We start from the raw sequence: 26,393 nt of genomic DNA, 5'->3' as shown, positions 1-26,393 counted from the left end.
CACTGAGGGGGGCACTTGACAGGATGAACGCTGGGTATTATACTATATGTTGGCAATAAAAAAAATATACAAAAAAACCCCTTAGGAATGCCTTTGCCACAAAGTAACAAAAAAAATATAAAGGCAGAGGGACATAGTTCAAGATGAATAGAAATCAACAATAAATGAAAACAAGATAATAATAATTGACTATAGAGGTCTCTCATAAATCAAAGATTTCTGATTTGGTCAGTACTTAGGAAACTTACCTTCTACAACATCAATCATACAGAGACCCAGGAGGCTTGGCACCAGGTTGCATGATGCTGTGTGGACTGCAATTGCACCACCCATACTATGTCCAATCAGCATAATTGGAGGAGGGAGGTCCCCATACATGGCTTCAACCACATTGCCAACATCCCTGCAAAGAGAAAAAAAAAAAAAGCTGAGAATGCTCTCTGTCAACACTGTACAAATTGTTTTCTATCCTCACTCCTTCCTTTGGTCTGTAAGTAAAAGTCCTAAGACTATAAAGGTCTACTGGGCCATCTTGCAAATGTGCCTATGTAAATCTCTTAATATGCCCCCCAGTATCTACAAATGTAGCCACATATCTAGCTCTTCTGATAAATGGGACTAAGAACCCCAATTTTCTTTTTCTTTTCTTAAGATTGATTTATTTATTTGAGAGAGAGAGTGTGAGCAGGAGGGCCAGAGGGAGAAGCAGCCGACTCCCTGAGTGCAGAACCAGACAGGGAGCTCAATCCCATGACCTTAAGATCATGACCTAAACCAAAATCAAGAGTCAGTGGCTTAACCAACTGAGCCATCCAGGCACCCCAAGAATCCAAATTTTCTGATTTTCATTTACATCACACTTTCACTGTTCCATAGGTTTAGTAAAATTACATATACCCCTCTTTTTTTAATGACTTTATTTATTTATTTATGAGAGACAGAGAGAGAGAGAGAGAGAGAGAGAGAGAGAGAGAGACAGGCAGAGGGAGAAGCAGGCTCCATGCAGGGAGCCTGATGTGGGACTCGATCCTGGGACTCCAGGATAACACCCTGGGCGGAAGGCAGGCACTAAACCACTGAGCCACCCAAGGATCCCCTACATATACCCTTATTTTAAACCTAAGCTTGAAACTGGAAAAATAATTTAAGCACTCTACACCTCAGTTTCCCCAACTATAAAACAATTTTATTAGGCATTATAATGTAGTAAAGTTTAGAGTCACAAGATGAATTGCAGTCCTGATTTATTTTTTATTATGTAGACTTGAATTATTTAATTTCCAGAGTTTCAACACCTATAAAATGAAGATAAAAATGTGATTTACTAAAAAAATATATGTATATATGTATATGTATATAAAAAATATATATATATTTTTATTATCACATATATGTATGATTCCAGATTGCCTTGAAGATTAACTGAAACAGTGAATGAAAACTACTTTGAAAAGTGTAAATGCTATACAATTGTTAACCATTACTTATAATTTGTCATTAAAGTTATTTGAAGTATGAACATAAATGTACATACAATGTTCTAAGAAAGGAGATGTTCAAAGCTAATATTTTTTAAGATTTTTATTTATTTATTTATGAGAGACAGAGAGAGAGAGAGAGAGAGAGAGGCAGAGACACAGGCAGAGGGAGAAGCAGGCTCCATGCAGAGAGCCTGATGTGGGACTTGATCCCGGGTCTCCAGGATCACGTCCTGGGCTGAAGGCAGCGCTAACCGCTGAACTACCCGGGCTGCCCTAGAGCTAATTTTTATTGGCTTCTGTTATAGTCTTTAATTATGAGTGGATTTAACAAAATCAAACCTTAAAGTTTTGAAAATGAGAACTGAAGGAGAAACTTGGGTTTGATTTGCATATAGACCCTCTTTGCTACAGCAATAAGTAGGCATGGTATGTTTTTAGAGACCACTGGCTCTACTGTCTTCTTTTGGGTGTGGCTGAGTCAGTTAACTTCAAAAGACAGTTCTGTCTTGCTGGGCGTTATTATATACCTCAAGCACCCACATAGTGTTACCCAAATATAGCAGATGTGGATGTAGGAACACAGCCTTTTGAATATTGTTTTCAGGGTATTCAGAATGGCAAATTTAAATGCCATTAATTTCAGAAGAAATTAATCTTAAAAAACCTCATACAACAATTATAGATGTGAATAGGGTAGCTGTGGCATCTGCAGACAATCTGAATGGGAGATGAGGCCCCATCTAATATTATAAATGAAAAAAGTAATATAATAGTTCCTTTGGAGTTAAATTTAAAGCTAAAACTTTTGATTAGTAATAGCTGTAATAAAGTAAAAGGATGCCACAGAAGATGATCTAAGTACAGGTCTCCTTAAAATGCTCAGTAACTGAGTTCTGTGATATCTGCTTCATGCATGAAGGTGGACAGGGTCTGAGGGACGCCGGGTGGCTCAGTGGTTGAGTGTCTGCCTTTGACTCAGGGCGTGATCCCGGACTCCCAGGATCGAGTCCTGTATCAGGCTCCCTGCATGGAGCCTGCTTCTCCCTCTGCCTGTATCTCTGCCTCTCTTTGTCTGTCTCTGTGTCTCTCATGAATAAATAAATAAAATCTTGAAAAACAACAACAACAAAACCAAAACAACTCCATAATATATCTAAACCTAGGAAAGGTATATTTCATCCAGGTAAAAGGTGGTTATGATCACTTGATCATTTACTACCAGGAGGAATTTATTATTAAAGCTAGCCAGACTACCAAGATTAGTACCTTGAGACTTGTTCTGAAGTTCCAGAAAAAGTAGCAGATGTTATCTATAAAGCTAGCCTATAACTGGATATACCAATTTTGGCAGATGCTTTATAAGGAGATTCTATTATGCTTATTAATACCTGGTTCATTTCCTGAGAAGCAAATATCACAGACGTAACAGAAAAAGAGTATCAGAGCAACCTGAACTCAACTGTTGGTTCTTCTACTTCTGTGGAATTACATTTTATGCAGGGTTGAAGTTCTAAAGTTGATACACAAGGTAAAAATTGTGCTATCAGTACTATGTGAAAATCCCATTAATTATCTATTAAATATGCCCATTTTGAGATTTCTGTTTCAGAGTGACTAAATTCAGAAATCATATAAATGTTTTATTGCTTTGACTATTTCACAAGAATCCAAATTATTGGCTCTTTTGATTCTTGGTGATCATCTTCATCATTCTAGATAGTTTTAATTACCTATTTTCTTTTTAACTTCTGTTAAACATTATCAACTTATTATCTCTCAGCTCCAATTCACCCATTATTGCATGTTCTCCAAAACTGGATCTGAGGTCTTTACATATTTTTTGTTTTCCAGTTGGCATGATGTTAAACTTCAACAGTAGAGGGTGCAAGGGAGACACTGCAGAAAGAGAAGATTTTGCTCCTGATTCATGTGCAATACTACTCTACAAGCTCCTGAAGCTTGCGTTCCTCTAGCACCCAGGTCCTGAAGCCTTACAGCACACACAGCTTCCCTATGGCCCAAATCTTGCAGCACAGGTGGCTTCTCCAGCACACCATCCCCTGTCCAATTTTTCCCCTAGCCTTACTGGGTAAATTTGGTATACAAAAAAGGGTAAATAATTAATGTATATTGGGCAGCCTGGGTGGCTCAGAGGTTTAGCGTCGCCTGCAACCCAGGGCATGATCCTGGAGACCCGGGATCGAGTCCCACGTTGGGCTCTCTGCATGGAACCTGCTTCTCCCTCTGCCTGTGTCTGTCTGTCAGTCTGTCTCTCTCTCATGAATAAATAAAATCTTTAAATAATTAATGTATATAATTTGGTAAGCTAGCACTTAAGTACAGGCACTATGTTGTATAGCAGATCTCTGGAACCACCCTCAATATTTTTTTTAAAGATTTTTATTTATTCATGATAGTCAGAGAGAGAGAGAGAGAGAGAGAGGCAGAGACACAGGCAGAGGCAGAGGAGGGAGAAGCAGGCTCCATGCAGGGAGCCCGACGTAGGATTTGATCCCGGGTCTCCAGGATCGTGCCCTGGGCCAAAGGCAGGCGCCAAACCACTGCGCCACCCAGGGATCCCCACCCTCAATATTTTTGTTGCAGAATTCAAATTCTTGTAGGACATCATCCAAGCCATCATAACTCTTTAGCAGCCTGGCCACTTAGATGATGTATCTCACTTTTTTATCAACAGTCAGGAAACCCTTTAAATCCTTAAAAATTATTCACAATCTTTTTATAGGTATAAACATACTTGTTTATTTGGGGTTTATTGTTCTCACATTACAAAGGTATTAGGAATTGAGAGAACAGATTCTTAGCTCTCTTTTCATGGTTCCTCAGGAATATGTTCATTGAATGGAATGGTATCATATATTGTTATTTCTTTCTCTCTCTGCCAAGCACTATAGCTGAATGATCACAGTTCTGTTCTATTAACTGTGTGACCTCAATCAATCGGAGTTTGTTTCCTCATTTGTTATTAAAAAAATACACTACAGAATTAATAATATGGATAATTAAAATAAATAATTAAAAGAATCTTGTTTACAATATAGGTCAGTGGTTCCCAAATACCAGTCAAGAACTAGCTGTATAAGATTTCTTTACAGAGCTTTATCAAAATATAAATAAATGCCCAGGTCTCCCTGGTAGAAGCACTAATTCAGGAGAAATGGGCTAAGGCCAAATTATCTGTTATTTTAATCACTTTTTAGGTGATTCTAATGAGTGATCAGGTTTAGGGCCATTGTGTATACTCTCACCATCTTATACTTTGAGGCCCAGGGTATAATTAATTATTTTTTAATATCTTGTTCTTGTCTTACTAGGAAGTTGCCCAAAGAACGTGGGCAGGATACCGTAAGATCTTACAGGGTAGATCTTACATATAACCACTTTTCCAAGAATAAGCTCCCAATAGATATCTAGATTATATTCAACTCTGTCAACAGAAGAAAACTTTGCAAAAGGCAACACAAACTCAGAGAATTTTCAAGTGCTTTATACGATGACTATAACACTGAATATATCAAGAAAGATGAAGGTTTCTTTCAAGATTAAATACTAAGGAGACACTAAATACAGAGGAAAAACAACAGTAGTAAAATTTTCTCTATGCTAATTATTGTCCAACAACCTCACCAGGAGAGTAATAGTTATACAACTTTTTTGATGGTAATGGAAGCCAGGTGATGTATATACAATATTACATTACTTACTTTGCCATTGTTTCTGCAGATAGGTCTTCAGAATTCTTGACTTTTGTTTCACCTAAAAAGAAAATATTTAAGAAATAAAATTCCCAATGATAGGAATTATAAAAGCAAGAGAATTCTCTCTCAAAAATCTCATTTTTTGGAATGAAATACAGACTTTATAATTGTGTTTGATGGGTTTAGTATTTTCTATGTTAAGATGCATCTTTATAGTTGGCCACCCCAAGGAGGATGTAATTTCAGTAGCCTAGCAAAGACTTTGCACATTCCTTATACGTCACTAGCATCAGAATTTGGTTACATCAAAGGACATTTTTTTTTAGCTAAACAACAACATATTTAAGTGTGTGTATTTATAAAATATCTTATAGAAACTAGTACTTCCCTCAAAGAGCCCAAATGGAATAAACCAGGTTATTCGTAATGGCCATATTGAAATTCATAACATTTAACACTACTCAAAGAAGTTGGCATATATATCATTGAGTCAGTGACTAATTAAGAAAATCACTCACCATGACCTCGAAGATCTAAAGCCACAATCCTACACTGAACCCTACTAATGATTGCCGCCTAGAAAGAAGGAAAATCTGTGTTAGCAAATCTTCTCCATTACCAATGATAACTTTGTTGAATGAACTGCCATCAGAATTCCAGAATCTCAAAGTAAGCAAAGAAAGATGTTTCACTTTTTTTTAAATTTGAGTTTAGCTGACATACAATGTTACATTAGTTTCAGGTGTATAACACAATGATTCAACAAGTTTATACATTTTGTCATGCTTGCCACACATTATTACTGACCATATGCTGTGTCTTTTATTCCTGTGACTTATTCATTCTGTACCTGGAAGCCTGTATCTCCGACTCCCCTTGACCCATTTTGCCCATTCCCCCACCCCTACGCCACTGGCAAACATGAATTTGTTCTCTGTACTTATAGCTCTGATTCTGCTTCTTGTGTTAATTCATTTGTCTCACAATGGACATTTAGGTTACTTCTATATCTTGGCTATTGTAAATAATGGTGCAATAAACATAGGGATGCTTATCTTTTCAAATTAGTGTCTTCATTTTCTTTGGGTAAATACCCAGTAGTGGAATTATTGGACCATATAGTATTTCTACTCTTCTTTGAGGAACTTCCATACTGTTTTCCACAGCGGCTGTACCAATTTACATTCCCACCAACAGATGCAGAAAAAGCATTTGACAAAATTCAACATCCATTCATGATAAAAACTCTCAGCAAAGTGGGTTTGGAAGGAACATACCTCAACATAATAATAAAGCCCAAATATGAAAAACCTACAGCTAACATCACACTCAATGGTGAAAAACAGAGCTTTTCCTTTAAGATCAGGAACAAGACAAGGATGTTCACTATTGCCACTTTTGTTCAGAGTTCCGGAAGTCCTAGCCACAGCAATCAGATAAGAAAAAAAAAAAGAGGCACCCATATTGGTAAAGAAGAAGTTAAACGGTCACTATTTGCATATGATATGATTTTATACAAAGACTTTTCACTTTTAACTAAAGCTAAAAAATGACGATTCTCTTTTTGTGCATGTTCTAGTTCTATCCCAACTTCAGAATATGGCTTTCTTCACCTACATCCCTCTTTAAATCCTAATTCTCCCTTGCTTTTCATGAGACAGAGTAAATACCTCTAAGTGATGAATCTCTGAACTCTACTATCACCTACAATTTTTATCCATATTCCTTGGTTATCTTTTCCCTACTCTGGAAGGGAAATTCCCTAGATAAGGACCATGAGTAAGTTTGTATTTTGGCTTAGGATATCACACAAATGTGACATTTAGATCATGAAATAACCCTAAAAGCAGAACAAATCATGAAATCTACCAAATATTCATTTAAGATGCAGCATTATACACAATCTTTTTTTTTAAGATTTTATTTACTTATTCATAGAGATGCAGAGATAGATAGATAGATAGATAGATAGATAGATAGATAGATAGATGATAGATAGGCAGAGACACAGGCAGAGGGAGAAGCAGGTTCCATGCAGAGAGCCTGACGTGGGACTCGATCCCAGGTCTCCAGGATCACGCCCTGGGCTGCAGGTGGTGCTAAACTGCTGCGCCACCGGGGCTGCCCGCATTATACACAATCTTATATCACAGTTAGAAAAAAATATACTGAAAAAGAAATCATAATATCATGAGGAGGTACAATTTTTGAGATTTAGGGATCCCTGGGTGGCGCAGCGGTTTGGCGCCTGCCTTTGGCCCGGGACGCGATCCCGGAGACTGAGGATTGAATCCCACATCGGGCTCCCGGTGCATGGAGCCTGCTTCTCCCTCTGCCTGTGTCTCTGCCTCTCTCTCTCTCTCTCTCTCATTCTCTCTCTGTGACTATCATAAATAAATAAATAAATAAAAATATTAAAAAAATTTTTTTGAGATTTAAACAAACCTGAAATAATTGGAGTTCTTCTTCCTCAAATAAATTAGATTCTTTGACAATATATTACCACCAGTGATAGTAAATGTCATCAACGTTTTTACACTTTTAAGAATAAAACAGGAGGACCATCTCATCTAACCCTCACATTTTCTGAATGTTTTATTTCTTTTTCTGATAGTTCATTGTTAGTGTATTATCACATTTTAAAAATCAGCTAGAGGTGTAACTGGTTGGCTCAGTTGGAGGAGCATGTAATTCTTGATCTTGGAGTTGTGAGTTTAAGCTCCAAATTGTGTGTAAAGATTTATACTTAAAATAAGTAAATTAAATAAATAAAAATAAAAAAATAAAATAAGTAAATAAAATCTTTTAAAAAATCATCTAGAAAAGTCTGTTTCTACTTCTATTACTCTAATGAATACCTTTAAAGAGAATAACAGACTGAAATTCTATTATATTTTGCTATTTGTTCCTGAAAGCTAATTTACAAGAGTTACTTAATACATTATGGTGGCAGTACAACTTTCAATGACAAAAACAAATCTGTATTCTGGAAATAAGTGGCAAAAATAATGTCAATTTTGCTTTATTGCTCTACATTTTTAAAAGACAGCAACAAAATATTCATTTGAAGGTAGTAATTGTCAATTCCAACTTTAACTTGAAAGCAATACTTTATGATTCATCTGCCTGTAAGACACTGATAACGTTAAAAATACTTTCCATTCATTTATTTAACAAATTTTTCTATACTACATCTTACAAAGATCTGGCATCAATTGAGTAATGGGGTTACAGTATGAAAAAGATGGGCAATTTTCCTGCTCTTATCTTAGTGTGGCAAAGACTAGAAAACAAGGAAAGAACTAAGTAAATTCAAAGAGTAACATGTTTTATAAATAATGAAAAAGTGTCAGAGCATGTCCACAATAGTTATTCTCTTTAAAGGTATTCATTAGACTAACAGAAGTAGAAACAGACTTGCAAATGGCAAGATTTCATTCTTTTTGATGGCTGAGTAATATTCCAGTGTGTGTGTGTGTGTGTGTGTGTGTGTGTGTGTGTGTGTAGTTGTATATATATGTCACATCTTCTTTATCCATTCATTCATCAATGGACATCTCTTCATAGTTTGGCTCTTGTGGACACTGCTGTTATAAACACTAGGGTGCATATGCCCCCTTCTAATCACTGTGTTCATATCCTTTGAATAAATACCTAGTAGTGCAATTGTTGTGTTGTAGGTAGCTCTATTTTTATTATTTTATTTTATTTTTAAAAAGATTTTATATATTGACAGAAAGAGCGAGGGAGAGAGTGTGCACAAGCAGGGGGAGCTGCAGACAGAGGGAGAAAGAGAAGCAGGCTCCCTGTAGAGCAGGGGCCCGAGGTGGGGCTTGATCCCAGGGCTCTGGGATCATTACCTGAGCCAAAGGTAGATGCTAACTGACTGAGCCACCCAGGTGCCCAGGTAGCTCTATTTTTTTGAGGAACCTCCATGCTATTTTCCAATAGCTGCACCAGTTTGCATTCCCACCAATAGTATAACAGTATTCCCCTTTCTCCACATCCTCGCCAACATCTATTGTTTCCTGAGTTAATATTAGCCATTCTAAGAGACGTGTAAGGCGGTATCTCATTGTAGTTTTGATTTGCATTTCCCTGATGCTGAGTGATATTGAGGATTTTTTCATGTGGCTGTTAGCTATTCGTATGTCTTTGGAAAAGTATCTTTTCATGTCTTCTGCCCATTTTTTGACTGGATTTTTTTGTTTTTTGGGTGCTGAGTCTGATGAGTTCTTTATAGATTTTGGATACCAGCTCCTTATCTGATACATCATTTGCAAATATCTTCTCCCATTCCATAAAGTGCCTTTTAGTTTTGTTGACTGTTTCCTTTGCTATGCAAAAGCTTTTTATCCTGATGAAGCCCCAATAGTTCATTTTTGCTTTTGTTTCCCTCACCAAGATTTATTTAAATCAGAGAGAGAGAGAGCACATGCACACAAGGGGTGGGAGGGGCAGAGGGAGAGAATCTTCAGTCTCCCTGCTGAACATGGAGTCCACTGCGGGGCTTGATCTCATGACCCTTGAGATCAGGAGCTGAGATGAAACCAAGATGTTTAACAGACTGAGCCACCCAGCCATCTTATTTTTTGGTAGTTTTTTGATTCAATTTTGTTTCTTATAGTTGGTTTATTCAGCTTTTCTATTTCTTCCTGGTTCAGTTTTGGAAGGTTGTATGTTTCCAGGAATTTATCCATTTCTTCTAGATTGTCTAGTTTACTGGCATATAATTTTTCATAGTATTCTCTTATAATCCTTTGTATTTCTGTGGTATCAGTTGTTACTTTTCTCTCATTTCTCATTTTACCTATTTGGGTCCTTTCTATTTTTTTCTTGAGTTTGGCTAAGGATCTGTCAATTTTATCTTTTCAATCATGATTTCATTGATTTTTTTATTTTTCATTTAGTCTCTACATCTTTTATTTCTGCTCTGATCTTTATTATTTCCTTTCTTTAACTCACCTTAGGCTTTGTTTGTTCTTCTTTTTGTAGTTCCTTTATGTGTAAGACTAGACTGTTTTGAATTTTTTTCTTATTTCTTGAGATAGGCCTGGATTGCTATATACCTCCCTCTTAGAATAGCTTTTGCTGTGTCCCAGAGATTTTATTGCTTTTACTTCTTGTTGTTAAATTTATTTATTTAATTTTATTTTTTTGAGAGAACAAGTGATGGGGTGGGAGGGAAGGGGGAAGGATGAGAGAGAGAGAGAGGGAGAGAGAGAGAGAGAGAAGCAGAGTTCCCACTTAGCAGGGAGCCCGATATGGGACTTGATTCTGGGACCCAGAGATCATGTGGCAGGTACTTAACCAACTGAGCCACCCAGGTGCCCCTTATGGTTAACTTTTAAAAAACCCTGCCCTAACATCATATGAATGCTCCTAAAGTTTGTTTTTTTAATTCAGTAGTTTAATCCACTTGGATTGTTATTTTTATTGTATAAAATTATATACATAAAGATTTTATTTATTTATTTGAAAAAGAGAGGGCACAAGCTTGGGAGGAAGGCAGAGGGAGAGAGAGAAGCAGAATCCCTGCTGAGCAGGGAGCCCATCAGGGCTCAATCCCAAAACCAAGATCATGACCTGAGACCAAGGTAGCTGCTTAACTGAATGAGCCATCCAGGTGCCCATTTAGATTATTTTCAAATACCTCACCAAATATAGATGGCAAATAAGCATATAAAAGGGTGTTCAACATCACATTTCATTAGGGAATTGCAAATCAGAACGGATGGCTCAGTCGGTTAAGATAGTGACTTTGTGAACTATGGCTTAGTAGTTTGTGAGTTGATTTTCCAAGAAGACAATATTTGCAAGTAATGACAATTCTCATTGTTTTCAAACCTTTAAAATTAATTTTTCTTTCTAGTTTTATTGTTTGGCCAGAACCTTCAGTATAAATGTTGGAAAAAGCTCCCTTATCTTGTCCCTAAATTTATTTATTTATTTACTTATTTACTTATTTACTTATTTACTTATTTACTTATTTACTTATTTATTTATTTATTTATTTATTTATTTATTTATTTATTTATTTATTTATTTATTTTATGATAGTCTCACACACACACACAGAGAGAGAGGCAGAGACATAGGCAGAGGGAGAAGCAGGCTCCATGCAGGGAGCCCGATGTGGGATTCGATTCCGGGTCTCCAGGATCGCGCCCTGGGCCAAAGGCAGGCGCTAAACTGCTGTGCCACCCAGGGATCCCTGTCCCTGACTTTAAAGGAAAGTGTCTAATTTTCACTACTAAGTGTATTTATACATATAATTTTCTGGTATATCAACTTAATAAAATTAAGGAAGTTGTTCACCTATTCCTAGTTGGCAAGAGTTTGCAATCTAAGTAGAGTATTATATTTGATCAAGTCTTTTTTTGGTATTAATTACACATATAGATTTTCCAATGCTGAACCAGTTTCAGATTCATGTGATAAAACTTGTTTACAGTGTATTATTATTTTACTACACTACTGGATTAAATCTGCTGTTATTTAGAATTTTGCATCTATTTTATAACTTAAATTGGTTCATAGTTTTCCTGAATTTTAGTGGCCTAGTTTTGGTATTAGACTGATGCTACATTTGTAAATAAATTGGGTAGCTTAAAACAGTGCTATTCTAAGTAGTGCTTTTACACGGCAAAAAAAAATGTAATTGAACATTCTCCTTTTGGGGAGAAATTAACATCCCACAAGATATCAAATATTTAGAATTATATAAGAACAGCTTTTTAACTAATCTGCCTGCCTCCATTTGTGTCTCTGGCCCAATCCATTAGCTATAGTAGTATGCTAATTAACAACCTTCAATAACTTCTTGCCTAAAACAGTGACACTCAATTAGAAGTAAGTAGAGGTATATAAAAATATTCAACTTCCCAGAACTTTCCAGTCTGGATATGTTTGTGATTATTTCAAACAAAACATACTTTCCATAAGCCCTCCCTAATTTTGACATGCCTATGATATGTTTTATGTGGATATGGGTGGGGGAAGTGTTTAAAAACAGACCCCTCAGGATACCTGGGTGGCTCAGTTGTTGAGCATCTGCCTTCGGCTCAGGGCATGATCCCGGGGCTCCAGGATTAAGTCTCACACTGGGCCCCCCACAGGGTGTCTGCTTTTCCCTCTGCCTCTCTGCATCTCTCATGAAAAAGGAAATAAAATCTTTAAAAAACAAAAAAACAGTTCCCTCTACTCTTACCCTGAACTAAAGAATAAGCTGCAATTCTCTAGCCTGGTATCCAAGGCCCTCTCATAATTTTGCCCCTGTGATCTCTCTAGTCACTTTTTCAAAAAAGATTTTATTTATTTATTCAAGAGACACAGAGAGAGAGAGGCAGAGACACAAGCAGAGGGAGAAGCAGGCTCCATGCAGGGAGCCTGACATGGGACTCTAGGATCACGCCCTGAGCCAAAGGCAGATGCTCAACCGCTGAGCCACCCAGGCATCCCTCTCTAGTCATTTCTTTCCCTCTTCACCCTCATATTTTAGACTCAAGCTACTTATAATTTCCCAAACAGTTCAATGTTACAAGTCTTCACTGCTTTTGCATTTCTCTCTCTTTGGAATGCCTTCTTTCCTAAGGCAACTTCTATTCAGTCTTCAAAACCTAGTTCAGATGTCCTCTTTTTTTTTTTTTTTAAGATTTTATTTATTCATGAGAGAGAGAGAGAGAGAGAGAGAGAGAGAGAGAGGCAGAGACACAGGCAGAGGGAGAAGCAGGCTTCATGCAGGGAACCTGATGTGGGACTTGATCCCAGGACTCCAGGATCATGCCCTGGGCTGAAGGCAGGTGCTAAACCACTGAGCCACCCAGGGATCCCCCAGATGTCCTCTTTCTTAATGAAACTTTCTACTTTCCTTATAGTCCCCTCAATCATCACCAGAGTTCATCATTCCCTCCTGTTATTTTTGTATCTTGTATACAGATGCTGTAAATTTATCTAAAACTGAGTTTGAGTCAAGCACTTTATCAAAGGCTCATAATCTTTTACTTATTCTCACAATTTCCCTATTGACTTACGTGGCATCATACCCACTTTACAGACTGAGAAACTAAAGCTTGACAGGTTAAGCTGTTTTAGATTCAAACTTGTTCAAACCTTAATTTATTTTTTGCTGTTATTTGTATGCATATGCGTTCTTTTTTCCTATCTTATTCATTAGACTTAAAACATCATACGAACAAGAGGATAGGATGTGTTTAATTTTCCACTGTATCCATAGCACCTAACATAAAAAAGTAGGGATTTAGCAAGTTATTTCCTGATTAGTTGATCTTATTAAAAAGTGAACTCTCATTTTTCTATCCTAGTAACCCAGCACAAATCCTGGATTATAGAATATATTCAGTAATTATTTCTTTTTTTTAAAAATTTTTTTATTCATTTATGATAGTCACACACAGAGAGAGAGAGAGAGGCGCAGAGACACAGGCAGAGGGAGAAGCAGGCTCCATGCACCGGGAGCCCGAAGTGGGATTTGATCCCGGGTCTCCAAGATCGTGCCCTGGGCCAAAGGCAGGCGCCAAACCGCTGCGCCACCCAGGGATCCCCTCAGTAATTATTTCTAACATGAACTAAATCAACTGGAAGAAGAAACAGAAATCAGAAGACACTTCAGATTCAACTCTTGGCTTTAATTAATTCGGACTTGGTTGGTTCCAGGTCCGACACAGTTACCAAAGCTGAAAACAACTGGAGACTGGCAATATCTAGCCTGTTGAGAGTGCATGTGCTAATGAGCTACCACTCCTCCTCTCCTTTCTGTCAAACTTCAATTTCTGCTTAGTTCTGGATTCTCCAACAACAATGAGGTCAGTCTGTTATAACCAGTACCTAGTGATGGGTGCTATGGAGTTCTAAGTATAACTCACTATATATGATCATTATAGTAATAACTACAGTAACAACTAGTTTACTGGATATAACCAAGGAATAAAGGATTCTAAAAAATTAGTTTTCTAGAAACTTAAAGCCTATCCTATAAAACACCATAATTTCCCTCTATTAGTTATAACTTTTTGCTAGTTCCACAAAAATGACTATTTTTTTTTCATTTGTTTTCCTGTTACTAAAAAGCCAAAGTAGAAATGCTTTCTCTTGATAGTTAAGAGGATTTCTTTGGGTGAATCTCTGGGTCACCTTATATATATAAAAAAAAAGAAAACCATGAAACATTTAGATAGAAAACGAGTTCTATCCAGGTCTACGGATTTTACAGAATTATGGATGGATAAGAAGGAACTGTGAAAGATACATTTGTAATTAAATCTTATAATATGCACTGTGCTAGTATGCTACTGAGATGAATGCTTACTTTTCCTCTGTAGAAGGCCTTAGCTGCTTTGAAATAGTCCTAATCATTAGAAGTTCTGTCTTTTGTATGTCAAAAATATATCTCTATGGTTTCTGCCCTGAGTCGCTACTCTTGGGTAGTACAGAATCAGTCTTCAGAGAAACATGCATACTGAAGACAGATACAGGTAGTTTTGAGTTCTGGTACTGTCACTGGCTAAATTTTAATGTTCTCATCTGCTTAACCTCATAGAAACACAGAAAGGATTAAATGGGATTATGCACGTAAGCACTTAGCATAGTAACAGGCATATAGAAAATATTTAAAAGATGTGGTTGACTTTTAAAAATTATTATTATAGTTGAAGGCAAATATTACATCTCCCAAGTCTTTCATTTTTTCAGTGCCTTCAACTGTTCCTTGACTGTTATGGTTTCAAGTACTCTAATCATGGCTGCTCTTTCCTAGACAAGTTTCAGTTTGCTAGTGTCCCTTTAACTTGTGGTATCCAGAACTGAATAAAACCTTTCAAATGAGTACAAAGTTTTTCCTTTGAAAATAGTTTCCATTAAAGAAAAAAAATCCTTAAGTTACAAAGTAATACATACAATTGAAAAACAAAACCTAAAAAATAGAAAAAATAGGAAAAAAAATCACTCAGCTTTTTTTCCATAGTGTCCAGAAGAATTTTTTTTATTTACTTTTATTCTTTTAAAATATTTTATTTATTTACTTGAGAGAGAGAGAACGTCTGCACACAAGCAGGGGAAGCTGCAGAGGGAAAGGGAAAAGCAGGTTCCCTGCTGCGCAGGGAGCCCAATGTGGAGCTCCATCCCAGGACCCTGGGATCATAACCTGAGCCAAAAGCAGATGCTTAATCCTAGTGAGCCACCAAAGTGCCCCGAAAATTGTTTCTTCAACATTGTATAGTGTCTTATAAATACATCTAGTTTATTAAATCATTTACTTATTGTTGGACATTGAGACTGCTAATTTTAGACAAATAACATGTCTTCTATTTGGTATTATTTCCTTAGATTCCTAGAGGTATGATGTCTGTGTCAAATGGTATAAATATATTGATAATTCAATCAAAGTGAGAAATTACTTTCTAAGAGAGCTTTATTTACAATACTACTGGCAATGTTTGAAAGTATTTGTTTTCTAATGCTTTTGGCAACACTAAGAATTAGTTTTGGAAAATATTATTGATATCTAAAAAAAATGACACTGCCTCTATGAATCATACCTGATTACTAGTGAGGACGAACTTTCTCATGTTGTTTGTTCTCCATGAACTGTCTGTTCATGTCCTTTGGTCTTGCCTATCTTGTGTCTGGGATTTTTCTAAGCATGTTATATAACTTCTTTGTGTATCAGTCATACGTAAATGACTTGCTGACATTTGATAAAGGCTTTAGAATGATTACATCTTTTCTGCTTTGTCAAACAGGAAACAATGAACAAAATTTATCCTTTGCTAATTGTTCAAGGTCAGTGTTAACTTATTCAAGTTATAACTATTGAGCACCAACTCCAGGACAGGCCCTGTGTGCTGTCATATTAAGAATGGATAAGGCACAGTTCCTGCCCTCAAGAATTTCATGATTTAGCATTCATAAATATCAATCCAAGTTGTTCATCTCTTCCTTTGGCTGTCAGTATACTTGTCCTCCTGCTATGCTAGTGCCTTTTTGTTTCTATTTTACTACCGTATTTTACCAACTATCATCTAGATGGATGTCTGAGGGAAATTCTGCCTCTCGTGACCATAAGGTGCTAGGGCTTATTCCTGCTGTTTGCCATGGCTGCTTTCTGGATCATTTTCTAGTGCTTATGAAAAATATAACCTCTGGAGTCAAGTCAATTGCCAGAGCACTAACTTTTATGTAGCCATTTTTATTTTCAAAGCACTGTAACATAGAAACTCATTCAGTGGGCTGGCACACTGTGAGGAATAACAACAATAAAAAAAGGGCAAGTAAATTTAATGAGCAAAAGTCCAAGCTATTAAGCTGAGTGGTAGGTCATTTCCTTGATTATACAAGTAAACCAGGTAAACAATTGGGATATAATGATCTATCTATAAAAGACTTTCACAAAGTATGGGATGGTAATAGATGTTTTAGAAAAAAGGAATTGAGTCATCAAATACATTTGGAAGACAGCTGCATGAAGTAGAAGTAGAAGAACATCCTAAAGGGTTTAATAACATACTGATACATGGTGAATTTCTTAGAGATCAGAGAAGGATATTACATATTATATTTCTTAAACTCACTTAATCACAAAAACCCTATTTCATTAATATCTCATGGAATTTGTAATCTGTAGACTATACTTTGGTAAAAAAAGAACTAGAGATTTCCTCTACAATGACACATTTAATAACATCAGCAGCTATTTATCAACTACCTTCTCTATGCCAGTCACTTTCCATGTTATTTCATTGTTTCTATGAGATAAAAATATTTAATATCAATATATGTCAACAAACCACTTACAATATTTGTACGAGTTTAAAATTTAGTTTTCATATTCTATTATTTTACATAGTTTTCAAAGAAAACTTCAAGTGTAAGAAGACTGTATTTGAGGAGTAAAGGCTTACATGGCTTGTTCCAGGGCTTAAGTAGCTTCCTCAAGGATATATTATCAGTACAGTAAAACGGGGACTAAAAATCACATCTTCCAACTCCTACTTCATTGTTCCTTTCCTTAATGTCAAAAACAATAGCTGTTTCTTTTTTTTTTTTTTAAGATTTTATTTATTTATTCATGAGAGACAAATACACACAGAGGCAAAGACACAGGCAGAGGGAAAAGAAGGCCCCGTGCAGGGAGCCCGACGTGGGACTCAATCCTGGGTCTCGGGATCCCTGGGTGGCGCAGTGGTTTAGCGCCTGCCTTTGGCCCAGGGCGTGATCCTGGAGATCCAGGATCGAGTCCCACATCGGGCTCCCGGTGCATGGAGCCAGCTTCTCCCTCTGCCTATGTCTCTGCCTCTCTCCCTCTCTCTCTCTGTGACTATCATAAATAAATAAAAATTAAAAAAAAAAAATCCTGGGTCTCCAGGATCAGGCCCCGGGCTGAAGGTGGCACTAAACTGCTGAGCCACCCAGGCTGCCCTTTTTTTTTTTTTAAACAATAGTTGTTTCATGGGAAATCTGTTTTAGCTCAATGCAGATCCCTCATCTTTAAGGACTCTGAACACTCAAATAGGTAACATTAGCTCTGATTTTGTACTAGAGTGCTAGGGAGCTGATTAAAAGTTCAAAGAATACAGCAAGACTACCTCAGGCTTTTGTAGCTAATTCTCAGCAAAATTTTACAAAATTTTGTGACCCATTACATACTATCCTTGGAATAAAGCTCTTCCTATCCAAACATTACTTTTTGCCAAATTTCTTATGAGGTACAGCCTGGGGTTACTATCCCTAGCAAGTTTCAACTCAGTTATACGAATGTGACACACCAATTAAGATGGTGCTTATTTCCTCTCCACAGTCACACATTTCTTCCCCTCCATGTCTCCAGCATGTTAGCTGCCCAATAACCGCGTCAGCCAAGTTATAGTACATAAACCATTTCTGGTGGCTCTGACCTTAGTTCAGGGCAACTAGAGTATACTTACTACTATAGTTGCTACATTAGGAACAGGCATGTGATGCTGTCACTTGTTCATTCAAGAAACATTCCTTGAGCATACAATTATGTGGCAGGCATAACTAGACATGGTCTTCACCTCACAAGCGAGGTGAAGAATGTAAGTGACCAAAGTGATGCTATTAAGGACTTGAGATGTGGCTAGTCCAAACTGAGATGTGTTGTGACTACCTATAATACACACTGAATTTCAAAGACAGTATAAAAAATAAAGTGAAATATCTCAATAGTAATTTTTATACTGATTACCTATTGAAATGATACTACTTTGGGTACCATGGGTTAAATAAAAATATATTATTAAAAATAATCTTAATCTGTTTATTTTTACCTATTTTATGTCTCTACTAGATTTAAAATTACCCTATGTGGCAAAAAATTTACATATATGATTTTGCATTACATTGGACAATACAGGTGTAGGGAGATGAAGGAGCCTGGCACTTAAGAGCAAATCAAATAGTTATATCCTAAAGTCAAGAGAAAGGAAGTAGAAAACAAGATAGGAATCAAATCATTTAATAATTCAATAAGATGAATAAGTGCCTACATGTTGAGAACTATTCCCAATAAATCTGATGCCAGGAATATAATATGTTCAGAGCCCTCCTCAATTCCATAGTCATCTAGATCCAATTATCTTGTACTGAATTCCTGCTTGCCCCCATTTTCTGTCCCTCAGACTTCCTAGTGGTAAATAGAGGAAGTTTGTGCGTCTGCTTGATACACATAAAAAGAGATGACAATTTCATATTCAATAGGAACATTGCTAGTTTTTTCCTTACCAGCATCTCTCCTTGTACAGAGTCAAGAAAATCAGGAAGATCTAGAACTGGTAGCATTCACATAGACATACATCCTCTACTATAGACCAGGGTATCATCAACTAAATATTGTTTATTTTCCAGTAGCTCACTAATATCATTAAAATATAAAGCATTAGTTTAAAAGAGAAGAAAAATTTACCAAATATTTTTGTAACATCTCCATGTATAAAGTACTACACTGGGCTCTATGAAGGAGACAAATAAAGGATAGACATTATCTCTATCTAAAGCACCTGAATAGAATATTTCTGCTTATCTATTACTTAATTAAATATCCATGTTCAACCAGGAACAAATCCTTAATACCCACGTTCAACCAGGAACAAATCCTATCTCCCTCACCCCATTGCAATATATAGAGAACATTTTATAAAATGTTTGAACAATTCATGCACTAAAGCTCACCCCAGTTAAGAACTTTAAAGAGCAGGTGATCTTGGGCCTCCCATTAAAAATATTCATAATCAACCCACATCCCTAACTTTCTTATATCAGGCTATATGAGTGAACATAGAAGGAAGAGTTAGGTTAGTCAAATTTATCCAGAAGTAAACAATGGTTGTGCTAACATCAGCTTCTATTATCAACTTCTTACTTACTGTGAACACAGCCCAGGAAAGGGCAGAATGGCCTCCTCCATGCAGAAGGAGTAGGACGGGACCCTCTGACCCACTCTTGTAAACTCGAAAAGTGTATGAATAGTTAAAGATAATATATCTAAGCTTTTGCTCACTTATGTTTTTGATATTTTAATCATAATAATATTGATTAAAAACCTCAGGGGGGGGGGGGAACCTCAGGCAGTACCAGGCTCTATGTAAAGCTGCAGACTTCCAAACTCAAGAGACACTTAAATAGAAGTTTCTGAAACACCAAACCTGTTTTTGAAGCATGGAGCCAGTATCAATGGGGGAAAAAAAAAAGATTCCCTGTTGCCCTAATGAGGACATAGTCCTAATTTCTAGATGCTAAACTGATTCAACTCACCTGACTCATAAAACCTCCTTAAAAGAGATATCAGTGTCAGGAATTTAATTCTTAATCCTCTCCCCGTGCATTAGACAATTATATCCAAGTAAGATACTGGCATAGACTTATAGGTTAAATTCCATGCTGTACACAGAACAGATGGAGAATAAAAATGAAATAAATAGCAGGACTAAAGAACATTTCAGAAACTATACATGTCTTCTTAGTATTATAAGTTTGCTAAAGAATAAGCCATTTTGCAAAGGATATATCCTTGCCAGTTTCATTCTCTACTTCTACATCTTCCATGGATTCAAAGTACTGACTCCAAGAAACAGGGGAAAAGTCTCGTTTTCTTCCAGGGCTGAAGGAAAAAAAAGAGAAAGAGTTCAAGTAAAAAATAGTTATGCATGAAAACATTAAAATCTTGATCAACAAATGCTAAATATAAACATGAAATGAAAATTGCAAGGGTATTTTCTCTTAAAGAATGAGGAGTTTTCATAAAGAGAGCATCACATTAAAAATGTGTTTTAAAAAGTTCAAGACTTAAGAGTAAAAATGTTAGGATTTTAGGAAATTCATTAGTATATTTTAATTCCAAATATATTCCATGTATATACACCACAAAACCTGTTGGTTCTCTCTCCTTGTTCTTGGCTACCAGCTTCATTCCTATCCTGTCAAGCCATTTTAATATCATTCCGGTATAATCATTTTTGGTCACTCTTCCTTCTTTATACCTTTAATCCTCATATTATTTCATGCTTTTTCATTATTTCCCAACCCATCAATACACAACCTTCATAAGAGCCAAACTGGCAATACTTTGAATTTCTAGGAATTTATCTAAAGATATGCTCATGCAGAAGTGAAATGACTTATCTATTCAATGTAGCATTGTTTATAATAGAGAAAAATTAGAAACAACTGATCACCAACAGCTAATAGATGAAAATAAGTTGTGGTACATAGAGAAATAATATTTAGTTATAAAAAGATGGAAGCAATTATATGCTGATAACATTCTTTGTATGTGGGTAAGATAGACTGTTAAGTCAGGACACCTGGGTGGTTCAGTGTTTGAGCATCTGCCTTGGGCTCAGGGCTTAATCCCGGGGTCTTCAGACAGAGTCTCACATCAGGCTCCTTTTGGGGAGCCTGGTTCTCCCTCTGCCTATGTCTCTGCCTCTCTCTGTATCTCTCATGAATAAATAAAACTTAAAATAAAAATGGGATGCCTGGGTGGCTTAGCGGTTGAGTACCTGCCTTCAGCCCAGGGCGTGATCCTGGAGTCCCAGGATCTAGTCCCACATCAGGCTCTGTGCATGGAGCCTGCTTCTCCCTCTGCCTGTGTCTCTGTCTTGCTTGCTCTCTGTGTCTCTTGTGAATAAATAAATTTTAAAATCTTAAAAAAAAAAGATACACTGTTAAGTAAACAAACATAATGGACATACTACTATTTGGGTAAAAATAGGAAGTATGTGTAAATATAATTGCTTATAAATGTTTAGAGTATCTCTGGAAGAATACCAATATAACATTTGATATATCCTGGGATGGGAACTATGATTGGCAGATGGACAATTCTCAATGTTTATCCCTTTCTACTGTTTTATTTTTGAACCATGAATTATTTCAAAAAAATAAAATTATTCTAAAAATAACCAATAAATATCTATTTACAATCTATGTCTTTAACCTTGGATGAGACACAAGAAAGGAACCCTGAACCTTACCCTATTTCCATATCTATTCTCTTCAATAATGGAAGGAATTCAGAATTCTGTCAGCAACAAAAAGTTACCTCCTGCCAGATATTGTCCTATATATGCCATGGGGGCAAATGGAGAATATATACAAAGCCCCCTTTAAAGACTTAAGTTAGTACAAAAGCACTCTATAGTTGACTATAATTACTGGAATTACAATGGAGCAACTGCACCATTAGGTTTGTATTCTTTCAACAGTCAAAACGCATTGAACATATCAATAGTTCTCAACCCATGTAACAATAATCATTTAAGGAGTTTTTAAAAATACTGATGCTTGGATTTCCCTTCTAGAAATTGCTTTAAAAGGCTTGAAGTGTGGCATAGGCACCGATAATTTTTAAAGTTCCCCAAGATGAAAGAGGGATGCTAGGAATACAAAGCTAAAGGAAATGATGTGGAATGAGAGAAGAGTTCAAATTCCTCAGAGTTCCTACCATTTACCTATAGTTCCCTGCAAATCCCTACCAGTTACAGTATGGATTTGAGCAAATTCGAATTATTTAAATTCTTTCTGCCTTGGATTATAGCAACTGAATAAAATAATATACTGTTTCTTTTCTTTTTTTTTCTTTTTAGAGAGAGAGCAAGAGAGCATGCACACATGTGTGGGGAGGGGCAGAGGAAGAGGGAGAGAATCTTAAGCAGGCTTCACTCTCAGTGGGAGGCTTGACTCGGGGCCAATCTCATGACTCTGAGATCACAACATGGGCTGAAACCAAGAGTCAGGCACTTAACTGATTAGGTCACCCAGGTGCCCCCCCAAAAAATTCCTTTTAAAGGAATCTAACACATCTGGCATTTAGTAGTTGCTCAGTGAACAGGTAAAATCCTATCTTCTGATAGAAAAACTGCCTATAGAGAAATAAACTTCAACTTCAGCTTAGACTTATTTTTTCTGGTTTGCTGGTTGCACTTGAATTCCTACTGGAAAACTAAAAGTAGAATTCTTAATTCTACTGACTCATCAGTCACTCGCAAATCCACCTATGCATATACTAATTTGAGTATAACAACCACACATGGCATGTCAAACATGTTATAATGGATTCTAAGAATCTATGGGTGAATTTTTTATGTCTGGACCTAGGATGTCATCACAGTAATAGTATCTAACATTTACTGTGCCACAACAGTGAATCACTCTGCCAAGTAATTTATAGGCATGATTCCATTTAATCCTCACAAAACTTCAAGTTATTTTTATCCTTATTTCACAGATAACAGATTTAGAGATATGAAGTAACTTATGCAAGGTTATACAACTACTAAGTGGCAGTGACAGAATTCAAATCCAGTTCCATCACTCTTCAAAGTCTCTGCTCTTTACCCCCATGGTATATTAATTCTCAGATCCTGTTTTTCTCTCTCACTCTTTCATTTATGCTTCTGAGAAGTAATAAGGCTTTAGAATATATTATCAGAAATTTCCTTTTCAGAGAGTCTTTGCCAAGGCCACAGAAACTTTCCAAGTTGGTCGGGCACCAGAAAAAATTACCAGTTAAAGAAAAATTAGTTTGTATAATAGAAATTATTCCTATGAGAACACCCTCCATTTCTAATTCCCTTCATTTAAAAAAAGTTCTAGGGACTACCCAAGGTATACCAACATATGATTAATTACCATCTGGTTAAAGAACCAATAATCTATACCTCCAAAGGTTGCTCCTATTCCCAGAGACATTTTTCTGGGATATTCCTTTGAAAACGTAATTGGTTATATACTCTACAATTGTGTCCAGGTAATTTTGCAATCAATGTTAGACGGGAAATAGATAGTAAGGATCTCACATTAATCTTTATATTCTAGTTGGAAAGAATACTCCGTATTTTAGGGATGTAGTTCTAGTTCTTTTTAAAAATGGTTTGCTTTTTATAGTTTTATGCTTACCTATTTTATAGTCATTACAGCTTATATAGGCTATTTAGTTATAGTTTTTTAAATAAATTACTGATTTTTTTCTCCATGGAGTCATAATAGAATAATTTTAAAGTAATGAAAAGAATTCTCAAAAGCAAGGTTAATTTATCCTTCATAATTTTTTTTTAAGAGAAAGAAAGAGAGGGTGGGAGTATGCAGGTGTGGGGGGTAGAAGGAGAGAGAGAATCTTAAGCAGGCTCCACACCCAGTGAGCAGAAGGACTTGGAACTCCATCTCACGATGGTGAGATCATGACCTCAGCCAAAATCAAGAGTTGGACGTTTAACTGAATGGGCCACCCCAAGGTTAAGTTATACTTTAAAAGTGAGGGTTTATTCACCAAGAACCTATTATATGTATTAGGCTGGAACTGAGGTAGGGTGATAGGAGATGCAGGGGTAATTATAAAACTAGTGATACAATGCCTCTGCTCTCAAGAAGCTCATGTTAAATATGTGAATATCTAACATAAGGTGGAGTTAAATGCCCTAAGAGGTATAGCTAAAGTGCTGTGAATGTTCAAAGGAGGAATATAAAGATTACTTAAAAAAAAAAAAAAAGATCACTTATAGCTTGAGAAATAATTTTTTTTTAAATTTTTATTTATTTATGATAGGCACACAGTGAGAGAGAGAGAGAGAGAGGCAGAGACACAGGCAGAGGGAGAAGCAGGCTCCATGCACCAGGAGCCCGACGTGGGATTCGATCCTGGGTCTCCAGGATCGCGCCCTGGGCCAAAGGTAGGCGCTAAACCGCTGCGCCACCCAGGGATCCCATAGCTTGAGAAATAAAAAGAGGCTTCAAAGAAAAAAATAACAGTTAAGTTAGGCATTGAAGGACAGACAGAATTTGGACTGAGAGAAACAGGAAAGGGTAAGGAAGACCTGTCAGGCAGGGAGAAGGGCACAAATAAGAACCCAGTATGGTGCCTGTCATAGGTAACACCCATAAAAAGCAAACAAAAATAGCTAATTCCAACAAGGTGGAAATAAGTACAATAGTTTTGAAAAAAAGAAGCTAATACAATTAAAGCAGATCATGGAGAAAGAATGATATCAGATATAATAGAGTGGGGGAATATATGTTCTTTTTTCTGTTATTTGCATGTTAGAGTCCCAAGAGTCTGAAAGAGTTCGGATGATTCAGATTAAAGTATCTTAGAAAAGTCAATGTGGTGAAAGCTCCAAGATGGACTTGCTTCTGGGGAAAAATGTTGCTGAAATAACCTGGTTAGAAGAAGATGGGAGTCTAACTGGCAATAGAATTAAAAAGGAAAATATAGAAAGACCTTTCAAAAAGGCAATCAACAAATTTCAGGAATGTTCAAGACATGGAAGATGACTGATAGAATCCAAGTCAATTCTAAACTTTTGAACAGAGAGATGAATTATTAAGTCCAACAAATTGTAAAAAACCAAAAAAACCAAAACTACTCTGAGAAGTATAAGTACACAGAATTTTTGATGTCAGAATAAAGTTTATTTCAAACCCAACACAATAAATGTTTAATTTCTTGCCACCTCTTACTACGAGAGGGAAGAGTTTGGCAGACAAAGAACAAAGTGGTGCAATGGGAGATACAGAGAAAATAGAGCTTCTACTTAAACCATGTGAATCAAGTGTGTTTATAGAATCTTTGCTACTGTCACACACTCCATTCAGAATCTGATGAACGCTATAAACCCTCACTCTAGAAACAAGTGCATGCGCATATTTTGCACATAATTGCACTGGCTTCAAGAAGCTCATGTATGACTCCTAAATAAGAACCCTTGGCCTATACCTTGACCATAACTACTTATTTCCAGCAGAAAGGCAAAAAATACGAAAAGGAAGAAAATTATGAGGAGATTCTACTTCCTTAAAACTTCCTAAACCTAAATTAGTTTTCCATTTGCTACACACCAAAAGTTCCTTTTCATGACCCAGTTCTGCCTTTATTAATTGTGTGACCTTGGGCAAGTCACTTAACTTCTCTATGCCTGAGTTTCTTCATGTCAGAAGGGGTCATAATGCCAATTTAATAGGGGATGTAATGAGGATTAAAGTAGCCTTCTCTCTTGGTTACTCTCAAATTAACCTGTTCTATTTTTATCACAGAATTAATCATTTCCTAAAATTAGTTTACTCTTCTATTTGTTATTATCTTAATCATTCCACCTAATTTGCTACTGATGTGAGATCCACAAGAGCAAAAATGTTCTTCATTTGTTCACTGATACACTCTCAGGGCCCAACATATTTTTAAAAAAAAATTTTTTTTAATTTATGATAGTCACACACACACAGAGAGAGAGAGAGAGAGAGAGAGAGAGAGAGGCAGAGACACAGGCAGAGGGAGAAGCAGGCTCCATGCACCGGGAGCCCGACGTGGGATTCGATCCTGGGTGTCCAGGATCACGCCCTGGGCAGGCGCCAAACACTGCGCCACGGGATTCCAGGGCCCAACATATTAATGATTAACTGTTGACAGTAAGAAATTAGCTAATGGGCATAAAGCACTTAGCTTGGTGTCTCGGTAAGTTTATCATCATCATCATCATCATCATCATCATCATCAGGCTGAAGCTAATAAATAGAATCTTCCTTACTGAATCCTGAGGTTTCCAGTAAAAGGAAATGGAACACTACAAAACTACACTAATCAAGACTGTGGTATAAGCATGAGAGTAGACATATAGATAGGTCAAATAGAACTGAAGGTCCAGAAATAAACTAACATTTATAGTCCATA

General features: G+C 36.6%; 1 protein-coding gene across 1 annotated transcript in view; it reads right to left on the bottom strand.

Moving 5' to 3' along the window:
- PPME1 (protein phosphatase methylesterase 1) overlaps positions 1-26,393 on the bottom strand; it is an 88,021-nt gene that overhangs the window by 23,239 nt on the left and 38,389 nt on the right. Inside the window, exons 2-6 of the mRNA XM_055320679.1 lie at positions 20,237-20,330; positions 19,597-19,689; positions 5,716-5,773; positions 5,204-5,255; positions 249-403 (exon numbers count right to left, since the gene is read on the bottom strand). Coding sequence (XP_055176654.1) covers positions 249-403; positions 5,204-5,255; positions 5,716-5,773; positions 19,597-19,689; positions 20,237-20,330 — 452 coding nt within the window. The remainder of the gene's footprint in view (positions 1-248; positions 404-5,203; positions 5,256-5,715; positions 5,774-19,596; positions 19,690-20,236; positions 20,331-26,393) is intronic.

Source organism: Nyctereutes procyonoides, unplaced genomic scaffold, assembly GCF_905146905.1.
Source record: "Nyctereutes procyonoides isolate TBG_1078 unplaced genomic scaffold, NYPRO_anot_genome, whole genome shotgun sequence".
Taxonomy (NCBI): Eukaryota; Metazoa; Chordata; class Mammalia; order Carnivora; family Canidae; genus Nyctereutes; species Nyctereutes procyonoides.
The sequence above is the reverse complement of the archived record's forward strand: the minus strand, read 5'-3'. Positions and strand labels throughout refer to the sequence as shown.